Genomic DNA, 15,684 nt, shown 5'->3' with positions numbered 1-15,684 from the left:
TCTGAATAAGAAGATAATTCCCCCCCCCCCCCAGGACATTTGCACAACGTGTTCAAATCGACAGCTGGTTTTTAGAGTGAACTGCTGCCACCTTGTGGATACTGAGTGTAACGACAGCTTCTAGACAACAGCTCTCCATTCTAAGGAGGCCAAGTTGTAATTAAATTCCTAATCAGTCGTTTTGAGAAGCTGGATTGAGAGCTTCTGTGAACGTAAATGTAAAACAAATGACGTTTTTCTTGAAAAGCGTATTTATTTATTTTTTCATCTTGTGGCAAGTTGAGAATCCTGCCACAGATTCTCAACCGGGTTTTGAATCAAAACGATTTTATTTGAAGCATTTTCTTAGCTCAGATTACATGTTCAGGGTTGAAGGTGTATTGATTCCTATCAATCTTACCTTCATCTCCAATCAGCTTCACCCAGAGGAGTATTTCCACCACACACTGCTAGGCTGATGCTTGTTTTGTCAACCAATTAAGATTCTAGTTCAAATCTGACAAAAATAAAAATGTTCACCACTATAAATACTTTAAGTCAGAATCATACACTTTTAAGATTCGTCATAGTTTTTCAAGAACACGATGTTTCTTTCTAGAGCTGCTGATAATCAGCTCAGTCTTTGCTCTGTCTATCAATCCAAAATGATAATATAAATATATTTCCGTGAATGATAAATTACAAACTGACCTCCACAAAAGTCTCTCAGACACAAACTCCTTTCAGCTGTAGATTTATTTAAAGTATTTCAACCACAAATGTTTCCCACTTTTTTTCTAAAAAAAAAAAAGAGAGAGAGAGAGACCAAATAGCAACCTTTTCAAAGCCAAACGACGTGTCTTCTGCAGCTTTGTGCTCCTGCTCCTCTATCCCGCCTCTCTATAGCTGCAGAGGTGAATGCCGGCGTGGCTCTGGAGGGTGTCATGCTGTTTCCATATTGTACCCCTGGGCCTCCCCACAGCAGTGGCCCACATGGGAAAGCAGGCCAGGCAGTGGGATAAACCAATTACTCCCCACGTCATAGCGGACTCCTGCCGCTGCACCATGCCGCGGCTCCGGGCCCCGAGCCCTCCTAGGCTCTGTCCCCTTGAGAGCCAGCTGGAATTCCCAGAGACGGGAATTGTGTGGTCTCAAAAGCCTGCAGAGAAACTATATTTCGCTTGAAAAATTGACATGTGCCCTCCTGGGAAAGAACTGGGGGAGGCGATATCATACTGGGTTTCTGCAGAGTTTATTTAGGGGGAAACATGATGTAGCTATGATGAGCTAGATTAGCCTTCATATGTAAATGTTTAGTTACATTATTATTTGGGATGAGTGCTTTATCTTCACACTGAATGGTCTTTATCACAAATAGAAACAAAATCAGGGAGGAAAACCATGTATGTGTAATGTCGTCAATGTAACTAAGAGTCACATTAGTCTGTTCCCTACTGACTGAAATAGGTAAAAAGAGACACAAAAACAAGAAGACAAAATATAGTCTAATCTAGAAACATCCTCTACAGTAGTAGTTGTGAGAAAACACTTTTATGAATAGGGCACTAAACATGCAGAGTATTTATTATCTATGCTGAATTAAGTGTCAGTTTTAGCTAAGATTTTTTTGTTTTTAGCTCTTGGAAGTTTAAAGAAAGAAGCGTGCATGATAAATATAAATGTATTTAGATGTTAAAAATGTATGAGAGAAAAAAATGAATTCAAAGCTTCAGACTCACATTTTATTGTGGACTTAGAAGAATGTTAGACTAAATAGCCGTAATACACAAAATATGAACTAATGGTTTTTCTTGCGGCACATGATGCATGTTTATTATGATGTGGGTCAACATTTGGGTTCTATTGAACCTGATTAGATAAATAATTGGGCTAAAGCGCCACCCATGTATGGAGGCTTTACTCTATGACACGGCAGTCACAGGTTTGATGACCTTTGCTGTGTATCTTTCCCCTTTCTTATCTGACCACTACAGCCTGTAACACCTTTAAAAACATAATTCAAGTAAAAATAAACAACAACAGGGAGAAATGTTGTTGCGAGCGTTAACCCCATTTCATCCTCCTTCTTTCTTTGACTTTGGAGCCCTGATGGCCTTTTTCTTTGACCACAGCTGCAACAACGGTTGTTATGTCTGCTAGAAGCCTTGTCGCCACAGGGCCATTGTGCGCTCGTCATTCTCCGCTCAGTCATTTACACTTTCATTGGCAGCTATTTAGTTCTCATAAAAAGTTTAGCTCACCAATTTGTGAGCTCAGCCCAGCCTGGGAGAGAAGCGTGGAAGAGCTTAGAAAGCAGTTGCTTTAAAAGTCCATTAATTGTTCTCTTGGCTGGGAGGGGACAGGGGGATGCCTGGGATTTGCGGGGCCTCACATCTGTCTGTTTGTCTTCTTGAGCCAAGAAGAAAACCAAAAAGAAAAGTCCTGATTCTGATTCGGACTCTGACTTGTGGTGATCTGGGAATACTCTTCAAAACTGTTATCATAATCGTGTTATCATGTAGGAAAGGGGACGTGTTGAACAGTTCTCCAGGAAATCCCTTTCTCCTCAACAACCGGATGAGGAGAGAAGGCGAAGATTCTGAGGAGAAAACAAAACGTACACAAAGAAAGAGGAACGAGGGTTTAATTTATTGATCTGGGGGATTCTGAATGAATGATTGGAAATATCAGCTTTATTACTAAATAATTGAATAATCACAAATATACATTTCAATGTTTGTAGGTGGTTCAATTAAAGAGACCAGTAAAAAGTTACAAATTAAACACATTAAAGTACTTTTTTATTATTATTTATTTCCTCAGAAAATAATTAAACTATATTCATCTGATCTGTAAAAAACAAACAAACATATAAACGTACAGGTCTTTAAAAGGTATTCATATTTTGATATCTTTTACACATTTTGTCACCTTACAACAATAAAACTCAGCCACCTTCACTCTGATACCCCAAACAAAAAATGAACTAAAATACACTAACGTTATTTGACAAAATGTGAAAAACACTGTGTAAACTAAAAGAAAATCTTCATAAAATAAAAAGTGTGAATATCAGTAACTTTAAATTTTATTGCCAGTCTGGAAACAAATGCAACTAAACTAAATTGCTATGATGGGAAACAATATAACATAATCTTCTACAGGCATATGTGTGTACAAGCCTAAACTCACAAAGCCAAGCTGTGAGGACAAATAGCCCACCTTAGTCTTCCCTCCCACCTCAGATCATAGAGCACCGTTTGCACAGAGATCGCAAAGAGAACAACTGCTAATGTGAGGAGAGCTTAAAAAGAGAGCAGCAACCCAACCCCTCGTAAGTCTCCCAGGACTAAAGGCAGTGATTGGAGACAGACAAAGGCGGCCACTTTCTGAGCCCCAGTTCAGGAGGCCCTGCTGTTCTTCTCCTCCACATGTGTTTCTCAGCAGCATTTCAGCAGTTTTGTGCCTGCTGCTGAACCTTGATGCCACCTTGTTGGCACATGACAGCTTTACAAGGTTCCGGCAGCGCCTTTACAGAATCCATTTGGGTCCAAAAACCACACACCTCTTCAGTCCAGAGGGAAGTCGCAGGAAGTCCTTCGTCCTATCCTGGCCTTGTGGTAGACAGAGAGGAAGTCTTTGTAGCGTGGGGCGCACCCTAACCAAGCTTCCCCAAAGTGCTCTGACCCTGTGAAGAGGAACTGCCCATCCCCAGGCTTTACGTGGCACTGCAGGAGCGTCCGGATGTGTCCGTGCCAGGACTGAGAGGACATATATGGACGCATTTGTTGCACAAACACTCCACTCCGCTGCCAGTAAACCTTTGTTGTCAACACCTCCATTAGTGATGACTGCCTTCTAGCATCATGGGAGACATTCTTGATGAAGCCTCGAACCACAGCAAAAAATTAAAATGCATTTTTTGAAAAAACATCACAGGTGCCACTTGTGTAAGATTCCTTTTTCTAGCAGGACAGTTTTTGACACCTTGTAGACAATTCGTAGCAAATACACCTCAAAACACCACTCATCCAAGATAGTATAGATATACGACTAATGCCTGCTGTGGCACATTTTACACATACAAAGGAACCACTTTGCTGACATCTAGTGGTTGGAGTTTTGTAAAAAAATGCCTGTTTTTACACATGCTGAAAACCGAAATGTGTTTTAAAACCGAAATGTGTTTTATGAATGATGCTCAAATTGCATGATGCTAATTCATTTCAGGATGTTAGGAAGTTTTCACATTGTTGGATCATACAGGGAGAGAACATTCCACTCTCTATAGTCTCTCTCGATGAGGAGTACTGAATATCAAAATCGCATAGACAGCAGGCCAAACCTAAAAACTTACAACATGCTATGGCCCCGCTTTAATGTTTGTCTAAAATCTCATGTTACGGTACATTTTGGTGTTTCCTCCAAACATAATACTAACAGCTCTGTGCTTTACCAAATATTCAGCTTCTTACCCTCCTTCTGTTTTCCGTCCTTCCTTGGGTCATTTGTTGGAGGTGTGGGACAATGTGACTGGTAGAACCATGAGGTTGCTCATGAATAAGAGGAGGAGTGTGTCAAACTCACCAGCAAAGGATTCTGGGATCTATCTGTGTGATTGTGAAAGTAATTCTGTGGTTTCTCTTTTAAAATAGGATTTATTTTCCCTACTTAACAAATATACTCAAATTTGATATAAGATTATGAGATTATGCTGTTGCAATACAAGATATATATTTTTTCATTATTACTTTTACAAACTCGTGGAGTGTGATTGTCAGTAAATAATAATATTTTGTTGTCTTCTGCAGTTAAAATACAGTATGTCAACAAAGGGGAACCACTTGTTAAGCAGTTGGTGTTTTCAGTTTCCAAAACTTTGCTGGGTTGATTTCTGTGGTGGGCTGCAACAAAAAAGTGATGCAACTCAGAGGTAAAGTGTTGCAACTTTATCTGTTTTTTTTTTGTGTGTGTGTGTGTGTGTGTTTTTTTTTTTACTTTGTTTGGCTCAGCAGCCTGGAGAAATCTGTTGCATTCTGTTTTTAGTTAAATAGCCTATTGCAACTCTGAATTAAACCCCAAAAACCATTCATTTACTGTCTGCCTGGTTATAGTAATAAAATATACCTATTGATTTATTTCTTCAGCTTCACTACAAATATGGAAACGTTTTAATTTGTGTGTGGTTCCTCAAACAGATGTGGGTTACTTTGGGTCAAATCCTGCATGTACTCACCAAAGTCACTGCTGCAAACAGCCACGAGCAATTCTGTGTCATTGCAGGGTCGGCATGAAGCTGTGGGTGGACAGAACGGGCAACGTGTCAATAGAAGCTGTTTTCCACTTTCAATCAATACATTGCTCCTTCCCTCTGAAATGCCTTTACCCATTATGCCTGATATTGATTGAGAGTAGGTTGTCAGCTCTTCCGTGACCTACACATCATCTCCATTCATCTCCAAACTCCATGCTTTAGTTAGTGGAATGTCATTTGGTCCTGCATTTGCGCTCCGCCTACAGCATCACCTCCACATATAAACCCCAGGCTAGTATTGACCCCATGTTGGACTTCTTTTGTGAAGACCTAATTGAATGACCTTGTGCCGAAGCAGAGGAGTGCAGGAGTCAAAGGCTCTGCTAGCCTGCTAATACAGAAAAGATAAACAGGCAGCTGTCTATAAAGGGCCCCGGATGACATCAGCATGCCAGGAATGGCCCGCACACTTGGATGAATGCTAATAAACAGAGAGGCACAATGATGAGGCATTTGTGGAATCTGCAAAGTATTTTTGTGCTGAATGAAGGCCTGGTGGCCCGGTGCCCTCCGACCACCCTGTGGTCCGCTGCGTCCTCTCTGCTTTGTGTCCTGATGGAAACCAGACAACCAGACAAAACACCAGACTGACCAGCAGCTGCTCGTTCCTCTCAGCACGACTCGCCTCTGTTAAATTAGCACTATTTTTCTGCCTGGCTTTAATATATAATCATGTGTTTTTAATCACTTTTGAGTCTGTTTCTCTTTTTGTTTTGGCTTCTACAGACTCTGGCCTTGTGTTTTGTGGTGAAGGAAGAACTGAGACGAAACATCAAAGGTCTTGTTGGTCTACAGCTGAAATTACTTCGCTGCATGGAGCTTGAAGTGAAAGATAACCCTCCTCATAGAAAGACTCTGATAAACATCTGATCAACTGTTTGGGCGTCTTCATTTGGAGGTTTTCTAGACACATACCTCTGGCAGAAGAAACACAGAGGCTGACCTAAAATATTAAATAAATTAAATGTTCTTTCTCACTTGGTAACATCTCCCTTGAACAAGCTGGATGGAACGAATATAGGAAGATAAGATGTCCAGATTTTCCTCCTGGACTTTTAAAACTTTTTAACTTTTGACTATGCATGTTTAGTTCTTTTACACCTTAATGCAAATACTTATGTCAGAGTTTAGCATAAACTCTAACTAAACAGGAATGCTTAGCTGTTCCATTATATGTGAAGGTCCTCAGAGATCTAGTTTATGTCCTATTCTTTCTCCTTTTGCATAAACTCATTTTGTTTCTGCCCAAAGGGAAAAAAAATCATAATATTGTCATGCTGCTGTTCCTTTTCAAATGTGAACTTCGGCTCTCTTGAAAGTCTTGCTGAACTGTCCAGACAATTTTAAAGATCAAATGGGAAATTACAAAGAGCAAAAATTCTGTATTCATGTACATTTTGGTCTTTATGCTGTCAAATAAAAATGATGGAGAACAAAAAAGCAAAACATATTTTTTGACATGAAAACAAACTTGTCATCTATTTTACTTTAAGGACTGAAAGTGCCTTGCTTTATATTGCTTGTGTGGCTCCACATTTCATTTTGGTCTATTTTTTAAAATTGTACTTAAAAGACTAGTTGTAAATCTATTTCATTGAATTAAAAGTGTACTTTGAAGACTATTGATATTAGGAAAGAAAAAGATGACCATTTATTAATGTTATAACAAGATTGGGATATTTTAAAATCCAGGATTCCACATAACCTACTTGTCCCTTTATTTGTTTTAGCCTAATTGTATTTATTTGTTTTGTTTTGGGGGTTTTTGTTTTTTTGTTTGTTTGTTTTTTTTTTTTTTTTTTTTTTTTTTTTTTGCAAAAAAGGATTAGCGTTAGGGTTATTGACATTATTTAAGCTGTCAATAATAAGCTTAAAATAATTAGAGATGGAACATAAAACTTCCTTTCTCAACATGGGTTAAAACTTTTAATTTATTTAAGTTTATCTGTCCTAACCTGCGCGCCGGTTCAACTTCGTACAACGACAATGAACATTATTACACTAAGCTCATACATCTGTTACTTCTAATTTACGTCAGAAAGTGTCCTTACAAAAATGAAAGGTGTGATAATTGTGTTATTGACAAAACACTTTCCTTCTTTCTTCCTTTTTTTATTGACCAAGAAGCTACTCGTTAACTCGAGTTCAAATAGCAGAACCTAATTAAATCTGTTAAATGAAAAGTGCCGACACTCACGCTCCAACCCACTGTAGACGCTCCTGTTGCGCAGCAACTCATATCTGAAGCCCACTGTGCGTCTGATCCACGTTCCCGGACTTTGCGGGCCCGCCTGGAGGTAGATGACCGGGCTGTGCGGCCCATCCGCCCGAAAACAAAACACCTGCCGCCCGGAGCGCCCGCCGTCCTCCGTGTCCAGCAGGGCGAGCTCTCCGGCCCGCTCAATGAAAACGCTGGCCCCGCCGAGGGATGGAGACGGTTGGATGCAGACCGTGGTGTACCGGATGGACGACAAGTTGGGCTCGAGCGCCACTCTGAGTGCCTGACCCGGGTTGACCCAGCTCACGAGACCTTCCGTGCAGCGCAGCCGCACCTGGAGAACGATCCTGCGATCAACGCCAGCTGCAAAACCGCTGCACGCAAATGAATGGGTTTTAGTATTGTTTATTCTATGTTGCATGACTTTGTGTTTTTGTGTTTATGATGTAAAGCACTTTGAAATGTCTTGCTGCTGAAATGTGCTATACAAATAAAATTTTATTGATTGGTTGATTGATTGATTTTAGCAGCTTTTTTTTATTCTAATGACACCAATGAATGGGTAAAGATTATTGCGTTTTTAAAAACTACCCGCTGACGAAATATAACAGCCAATGGTTGCAGTAAAACACAAACTGATTCAAACTGAATCCGTTTTTATATAGATAGATAGTTTTTTTTCTGTTCAATGAATTCACTTCCACTCTGTTAATTTTTAATTCCCCGATTTAAATCTAAGAAGTTGCTCCTCACCTTCCAGTCCAGTTGCACAGATCAGCTGCACAACGAAGAGCCAGGACCGGCAGACAGGCGAGAATGATCACAGCTGGCAACATCTCCAGAGAAATCCACCGAGAGGCCGACAATGGTGCATGGTCTGAAGAGAAACCTGAAGAGCGAACTGAGAGGACGAGCAGAGTGCCTTCTGGCTGCAGATCTCTCTCTCTCTCTCTCTCTCTCTCTCTCTCTCTCTCTCTCTCTCTCTCTCTCTCTGTCTGTCTCTCTCTCTCTCTCTCTCTCTCTCTCTCTCTCTCTCTCTCTCTCTCTCAGAATCCAATTAGTCCCGATCCAGTTGTTGGAGAGTCTGCTGGCCTTTTGTCTTTGCTTCTCTTAAGACCCGGTCAGTTTGAAAAGGCTTCAGCCATCTGTTGAGAACGGTGCGCTTTTCTGCAGCAGCATTCACTCACTCGAAGAGGTCCATTATCTCACTTTTAGACCAGTCCTGAAGTGTCCATTCGGGTTCTTTCAACTCCTGAAACTGTTCTAAAGGCTGCTTATAAAACTGAGTTTTCAGAGTTAAGTGCGACTGTCAGGGCAAACAGGCTGCAAAAGGAGAGAAGCTAGAAAACCGTAAAATTTGTTTATTTCTGGGCAATTTCATTGCAGCTGCATAATAAAAATAAATAAATAAATAAATAAATAAATAAAACCATTAAAAAAAATAAGTAAATCAAAATTTAACTGGCAAACCCAGGACTCAGAACAATATACCCTATTTACAAGAAGATAGTAAGCACCTGATTGATTAAATAACATCAATTATGAGCACACATAGGCAGCATAGAGTGGTGCGTGGTTGCGTTTGTTTTGCGCCTTGTGGCGTGGAGACGCAGGCAGACATTGGGTCACATCTGGAAAGCTCAACCTGCGGGGACTTGAAGAGGAGGAGGAGGAAGAGGAGGAGGAGGAGGAAGAGGAGGAGGTGTAGGGCTGTAACTCATCGGGCTGCAATTCTTGTGGAATTAGTTACCAGCTTTCATCAATGATTCATCCTGCCAGGATCAGCAGTTCCACTTCATTTTAACCTGCTGCTGTTTTTTTTTTTTTTTTTTTTTTTTGCACACACGTACACACAAAGAACTTGGCCATCTTTCAAGTACTTAGTGGTGCATGGCGACATCTTGTGGAGGTTAAACCCAGTGGCGCGTAACAGTGAGGACTGATTCTTAGAGGCTTTAAGGAGACAAAAAAGCCCAATGAAGGTTTTAGGGTTCATGTCATGTTTCTGCGTATCATAGTAATGAAAATATGCAGGAACCTGATCAGATTCGTCGGTTCACCGGATTTATTGAGAGCTAAAGTTAATACTGTTAGATTATTATTATTATTAATTATTATTTTTTTTTTTTGATGGAACATTTAAATAAAGTTAAAAAGAACAGGCATGAAGCGACAGAAAAAGAAACTAGTCAGAGTGATTTTCCAGGATTGCGCAGAGAGAAAACAAAGTCAAATGAATGGCGGCTTTGTGCCCAGAGTCACAGAGACGCCTGGCTTCCACAACAGGCCTGATGGGCCAAGGTGATGCATGACATTAATGGAAAATCCCCCCCGATCTCTGCAGGTTGTCGACCCCGAAGCTTCAAAGATAATTGGATGCATTAAAAAAAGAAGAAGAATTACGCATGGAAAAAGTCAATGGGTTTTCAAACTAGCACATATTATAATCTGGTTCATTTGAAGACGTCGTTACACGGCTGTTGTGTTTACAGCCACCACTGACCTTTGGAGTCCTCCTGAGAATCGCCTTCGGTGTAAAAATTTGTTTAAAAGTTCAAACGTAATCAGCAGCGATTCTATAATTCAACTAAATTAATTAATTTTACTCTGCGTTGCATTGTGCACACCCAGATTCCGCATTACAGTGAAATTTGTATTGAGACGTTGCGACTCTTAAAAAAAAAAAAAAAAAAAAAAAAGAGCATACAGTTCCACAAGAAAGTCTGACTGTCGGAAAGGATTTTCTAAATGTAAGACTAGAGGGTTATGCGTTAGGGCTCTGGGCTGGTAAAATCTTAAAAACTTGATAAAAGAACACCAGGAAAAATTTCATAAGGTTGATAAAATGTTTATTCCAACTGTCTGTCTGTCTGTCTGTCTGTCTGTCTGTCTGTCTGTCTATCTATCTATCTATCTATCTATCTATCTATCTATCTATCTATCTATCTATCTATCTATCTATCTATCTATCTATCTATCTATCTATCTATCTATCTATCTATCTATCTATCTATCTATCTATCTATCTATCTATCTATCTATCTATCTGTAGATTTAAATATTCATGATCATACAAGGAAATAACTTTAGAAATTGTCAAATATTTTGAAAGGTAAATGCCTGATTACAATTTTTTTATATCCTTCTCAGTAATTGAAACAAAAACCTGATAGCAGCTGTTTGCTTGTCTCCATTAATAGTTGGAGGATTTATCTTTGGTGTATAGAGCTCCAGCTCTTTGAGTTTGGAAGGCCTCTTTGCCATCACCCTAAACTTTCTTCCACAGATTCTCTATCAGACCTCTAGATGGACCTGCCTAAAATGTTAACGCAATTAAGCGAGGGTAAGATTTGTGGATTGTTTCAGACCTAAGAGTGGTTTGAATTTTAAAAAATGACATATCAGCATGTCATGGTTCTCGAAAGTGATGCATAGATTTGTCAAAACTTTGACTCCAGAAAATCTGTCTCTGAAAGCTCACTTTGCTATTTTAGTCCAAAAGGGTCTATAATTTGTGATATGGCTTTTACTTCTCTTTAAAGAACAGATTTAAAAACAATGTCGAGCCTTAAGTTTTTCTTTTTTCTTTTTATTGACTTACTGCTTCAAGCATGATATGTGCATTAGTTTTAGTTCAAATTTAGTTGTTAAAATTACTGTATACTGTCAAATAAAATGGTCAAAGCGAACAACAAGTCTTCGTTGTACAATTCATGTTTTTTTTTATTTTCTCCAGCAGCGTATTAAATATCTGTATGTACATGTTTGAAAGTTACATAGAAAAGATATAGTCTTACAGTAGGCCTGTTTGTTGGTTAGTTGCACGTTAATATTCCACAGTGAACTACAACATGAAAATACTCATCTTTTATCTCTGAAAAAGCCTTTAGCGGTGCTGCTCTCTCTGATGGTCACAGTCAACAGGTTCATGGTGACATCCGTCACCGTCACAGTGTCCCAGTTGGTGAAACAGGGGGTCCAGGTTGGGGCTGAGGGCGCAGTCGGGTCGGCCTGTGAGGACAGCACAGCGGCTTGGTGCTTCCGCTCCTCTGCGGAGCGCTTCAGCTTCCCATGCTGAGGAAAATGCAGCCTGCTCAAACTGTAAGTTCTGTGTCCCTCTGGATCCCTTTCACGCACGCCTGGACTGAAGGCGCACGTGTACGACAGCCCCGGGTGTTTCTGCTCGCTGTTGGATTTCGGCGTGATCGTGGTCTCCTCCTGAAACCTCTTGGTCAGCTGCAGGAGGCTGTGATCCGACGTCTCTCCGTGATGATGCAGGCGTCGGGACATGGTGGACTGCTCCTCCAGTGACCTGCTCCGCTTTGGGACCGGCTCCGAAGAGCCGCTGGCGTCAAGTGGATCATAATGCGGGTGTAACTTCGGCTTGCGACCTCGCTTTTTAGGGGACCGTGTGGACTCCTGGTCCAGGAGAGCTTCCAGCGGAACCGGTCTATGCTTCCTCTCCGGCTCTGGGGGTCGAATCGGGACGCTTTCCCCTCTGTTGACCGCGCTCGGAGGGAAGATGGTGGGAACAACTGCCCGTAAACCCTCACGGGCCCTCGGCGTGACGACGGGCTCCGGAATGGGATAGGAAACCTGGATTCCTCTGGGAGCCTCTCTCCTGAACTCATATGTCTTCTCTTTAGCTTTGGCTTTGGCCTGAAAACAAAGAAAGAGTCAGAAAGGAAAGTTTCCCAGGAATAAATTAGATTATCGTCGTCTAGTCTGTTTCAGCAATCCAATTTAATAAGTGAAGCTCATGTATACTTTGAGCACAGAGTTGGATCCTGATATAATTTCTTTTTTCTTATAGCGGTAATAGCTAAAGCAATTTATAAGACAATTAAAATATCACAGAACCCTACCATGATATGTAAAAGAATATGTTGTAATGGACAACAAACTGCTGAGCTAACAATTGTCCAGTCAAGATAAAAAAATTTAATAGCTAAAAAGTTGTTTTCAGCAAACATCATAAAGGAAAGTTAAGCGGAAGGAAGAATGCTCTTGAAAAAGACACAGGGGTTGGTGCTTTGAGCACACCCTTGAGAGAGGATTGTGAAACAAATAACCTTCTATAGTTTGAGAGAAAGAGAAAGCCACAAGAGGTGGACTGCGGTGGGAAGAGCTACAGGAGCCGCACGCATTAGGCTACAACTGAAAGCAGTCCTGAACCAGAGAGAATGTCAGAAGTATCATAAGAGGGAAGGAACTGGACAGTTACTCAGAGGATCCTTTTAGAACAGTTCATTCTGCTGACAAACCAGAGAAACTGATTTAGTTCTCCAGCAGGATTTGGGACCCGCCCACATGCTATCTGACATTCATAGGATTTATTGGCTAGCAAACTGGTTTGTCCTGATTTCAGAAACTGTGAAGTATTGTCAAGACGAAGATGATCAACACCAGGCCAAACAATGCAGATGACCTGAAGGCAACTATTAGGGTAATCTGGGCTTCCATTACACCTAGACAGGGCAATGCAGCTCATATACTTTTCAGTAAGTTAAGACTTATCTCAAAAATTGTCATTAATTTTCTTAGAAACTGTATTACATGTTTTCATGAACTGCAAGTAATTATTATTAAAAGAAGCAGAAATGAAAGCCTGGAGTATATCACTCTGTGCAGTGTATCTATATGACACAACATTTCAATTTTTGGTGGTTATGATTGATCAAAATATTTAACATATTTGCTAGGCTAAATTTGGGCAGAAACATATTTCCATATTGACATCCAGGCTTTGCAGAGCATAGCGACACATTTGTTTTGCTGCTTATTGCCTGTTTGCCCTAAAAATCCAGAATAATGACAAATATTTTATTATTGCAACATATACAAAATATATATTTAAAAAGAATAAAGAATGTGTAGATTTTATAAAATAAAATTAGAGGTTAAATGGAAGATGTTTAGGTTTCAACAGAGAAAGTGATTTGCAGACAAGGTGAGAATTAGGAGCAAGGGTGGTCTTCAACCCCCTCATTAAGGCCTTCGCTTGCATGAAATATTACTAGTATAAATACATTTATTAAAAATTGAATTGGGACTTTCAGTCCTCCCTAAAAGTGGAGAATAGCAACTCTTAACCTTTAATCTGCAACTTTCATCTTCCATCTCTTGTCAGTTACACAAATAATAATATAAAAAAACATTAACATCAACAATAATGATGAAATTGTAGGGGACATTTTACCAGGGAGATAATTGTGTGGTTTATGTCCTATAAAACTTGGGAGTGTTTGATTGTATATATTTTTGACAGACTGTAAAACTATTGCGCATGTCTACTTCGAAAGATTTAAATAAATCAACAACAACAAAAAAAAGGTCAATCCTCTCTTTCACAGTTTGTCCCTTTATCTCCCTGACAGAATCGGTTTCACTATTGTCATGACACTTTAATATAACTCAGAGATTGCTTGAAATGATTCACAGAAAAGTTTGAGAAATGTTTTTGAAAAGATTTCCCCACCTTCAGGAGAAAAGTCTCGGGCTTGGGTCCCCTCTTTTTGGGCCCGAACAACTCCCTTTCGCGCTCCCTGGGTGACACGAGCACAAATCAGAAATCAACTTATCTCATCAGTTCTACAACTATCCAAAAAACTGAAAACATCTACAAAATAAATAAATAAATAAATAGACAAAACTGCTCGAGATTAAAAGTAACGCTTGCGGGGTTTCGATAAAAAAAAATCCCAAACTCTTAACGATTCAAAATGTGTCAACTAAAGATTATGATCTAGACCGAGAGATTTTATTATGAGCGCAAGTTCTTTTTTTTTTTTTTTTTTTTTTTTGCGGTGCAGATTGCACGGTGCCATCTCCTCTCTGCAGAGAGGCCTACTGGTGCGCTGTCAACCATCTCACCTCTCCTCGAAGGCGGCGAACAGCCGCTCGTCCAGGATGTTTTCCTCCGGCTCCCAGGTGCTATACCTGTACCACAGAAACCAGAAGTGCCTTAATTATTTGAGTCAGAACTCGCGTCAAACGTCCTGTCACGCCGTGTGTGCGTGTGTGTTGTTTTCTTTCTTTTTTTTTTTTCTTCCCACACGTGAAAGCTGCGTGAAGCTGCGACCATAGCGGACCATGACGCATGCTGACTTCTTTGCCTCAGCCGAAGCGCGTGGACGTTACAAAGCGACGCAATCGGGTGTTTTTACCAACACCTGACTGGCGCACGCTGCGTCACCGACAAAACGGAACGCAGAAAGCGCAGAAAACGCGTGCAAAAAGAAAAAGAAGAAGAAGAAAAAAGAAACAGCACGCCAGGCGCTGCAGTTGTAAGATCGACCAGGATGGAGCGCTGTCCTTCGCTGCCTCTGCTGTTTTTCTGTACTCACTTCTGCGACCAGCCCTTCCATTTCACCAGATATTCCCAGCGACCCTACAAAAAAAAGGAGAGAGAAGCAGATCCAGAACAACGTTCAGGTTATCGGTTAACTGGCCCCGTCGAGCCCTCACGGACACATGTTTTTGCGTAACAGATGCTGTCGGAGCAGTGTGGGTGGGGGAGAGAAAAGCGGCGAATACCCGTCTGATCCGCCGTTTGATGATGGACTCGGCTGCAAAGACGCTCTCGCCGACAGCCGACAGCTCCATGATTCACCATGCAACCACGTCGATTTCTGCCGCCTTTTATTATTTCTGGCTTCCCCCGTTTCGTCCTCTCCGGGGCTGTTTAATTCCGCACATCCCATAATACGCAATCTGGAGTGGACGTCATCACGTCTCTTTCTTGTTGCCAGGCACCGCGGTCGAGGTAGGACGGATCGCTGGTGGAGCACATTGGCTCAGTTGTTGCTACGTGCTCCGGGTCTCTGAGCGGAGGGGAGGAGCCCTGGCGCTCTGGCTGCTGTACAGGAATGTCTGGCACAGTGCGGGGAGCCAAGCCGAGGAGAGTCCCGGAGAGGGGTCCACTGACCCTCGATCTCCCTATGGGGGTAGGGGGGGATGGGGGGTGTTCAGGAGGAGGGCAAGGGGGGCAGGGGGGAGATCAGACCGACAGCGGAGTGCAAATCATTTTATCATCTTGTGTTGTGAAACTATGGAGAGGAGAATGTGTTTAATTAAACACACACACAAAAAAAAAATTCACAATTAAAAATACGAAAAACATACATGGAAATAAGATCAAATAAAATACGAAAACAAATAAACAGCACAATCA

At 41.0% G+C, this 15,684-nt stretch overlaps 2 protein-coding genes across 2 annotated transcripts; both read right to left on the bottom strand.

The window, feature by feature from the left end:
• Positions 1-2,803: 2,803 nt before the first annotated feature.
• LOC129363734 (meteorin-like protein) lies at positions 2,804-8,368 on the bottom strand. The gene is made up of 4 exons (XM_055036006.1): positions 8,265-8,368; positions 7,491-7,885; positions 5,218-5,275; positions 2,804-3,879 (listed from the first exon to the last, which is right to left on the bottom strand). Exons 1-4 carry the CDS (start codon positions 8,345-8,347, stop codon positions 3,549-3,551), a joined length of 867 nt encoding a protein of 288 aa, XP_054891981.1. The 5' UTR covers positions 8,348-8,368; the 3' UTR covers positions 2,804-3,548.
• Positions 8,369-11,079: 2,711 nt separating this feature from the next.
• On the bottom strand, positions 11,080-15,397 carry cbx8a (chromobox homolog 8a (Pc class homolog, Drosophila)). The gene is made up of 5 exons (XM_055035998.1): positions 15,048-15,397; positions 14,858-14,901; positions 14,385-14,450; positions 13,990-14,056; positions 11,080-12,170 (listed from the first exon to the last, which is right to left on the bottom strand). Exons 1-5 carry the CDS (start codon positions 15,114-15,116, stop codon positions 11,373-11,375), a joined length of 1,044 nt encoding a protein of 347 aa, XP_054891973.1. The 5' UTR covers positions 15,117-15,397; the 3' UTR covers positions 11,080-11,372.
• Between the last annotated feature and the right edge of the window lie 287 nt (positions 15,398-15,684).

This window comes from Poeciliopsis prolifica, unplaced genomic scaffold (assembly GCF_027474105.1).
Source record: "Poeciliopsis prolifica strain line A6 unplaced genomic scaffold, Auburn_PproV2 SCAFFOLD010, whole genome shotgun sequence".
NCBI lineage: Eukaryota > Metazoa > Chordata > Actinopteri > Cyprinodontiformes > Poeciliidae > Poeciliopsis > Poeciliopsis prolifica.
This window is presented reverse-complemented; position numbering and strand designations above follow the sequence as displayed.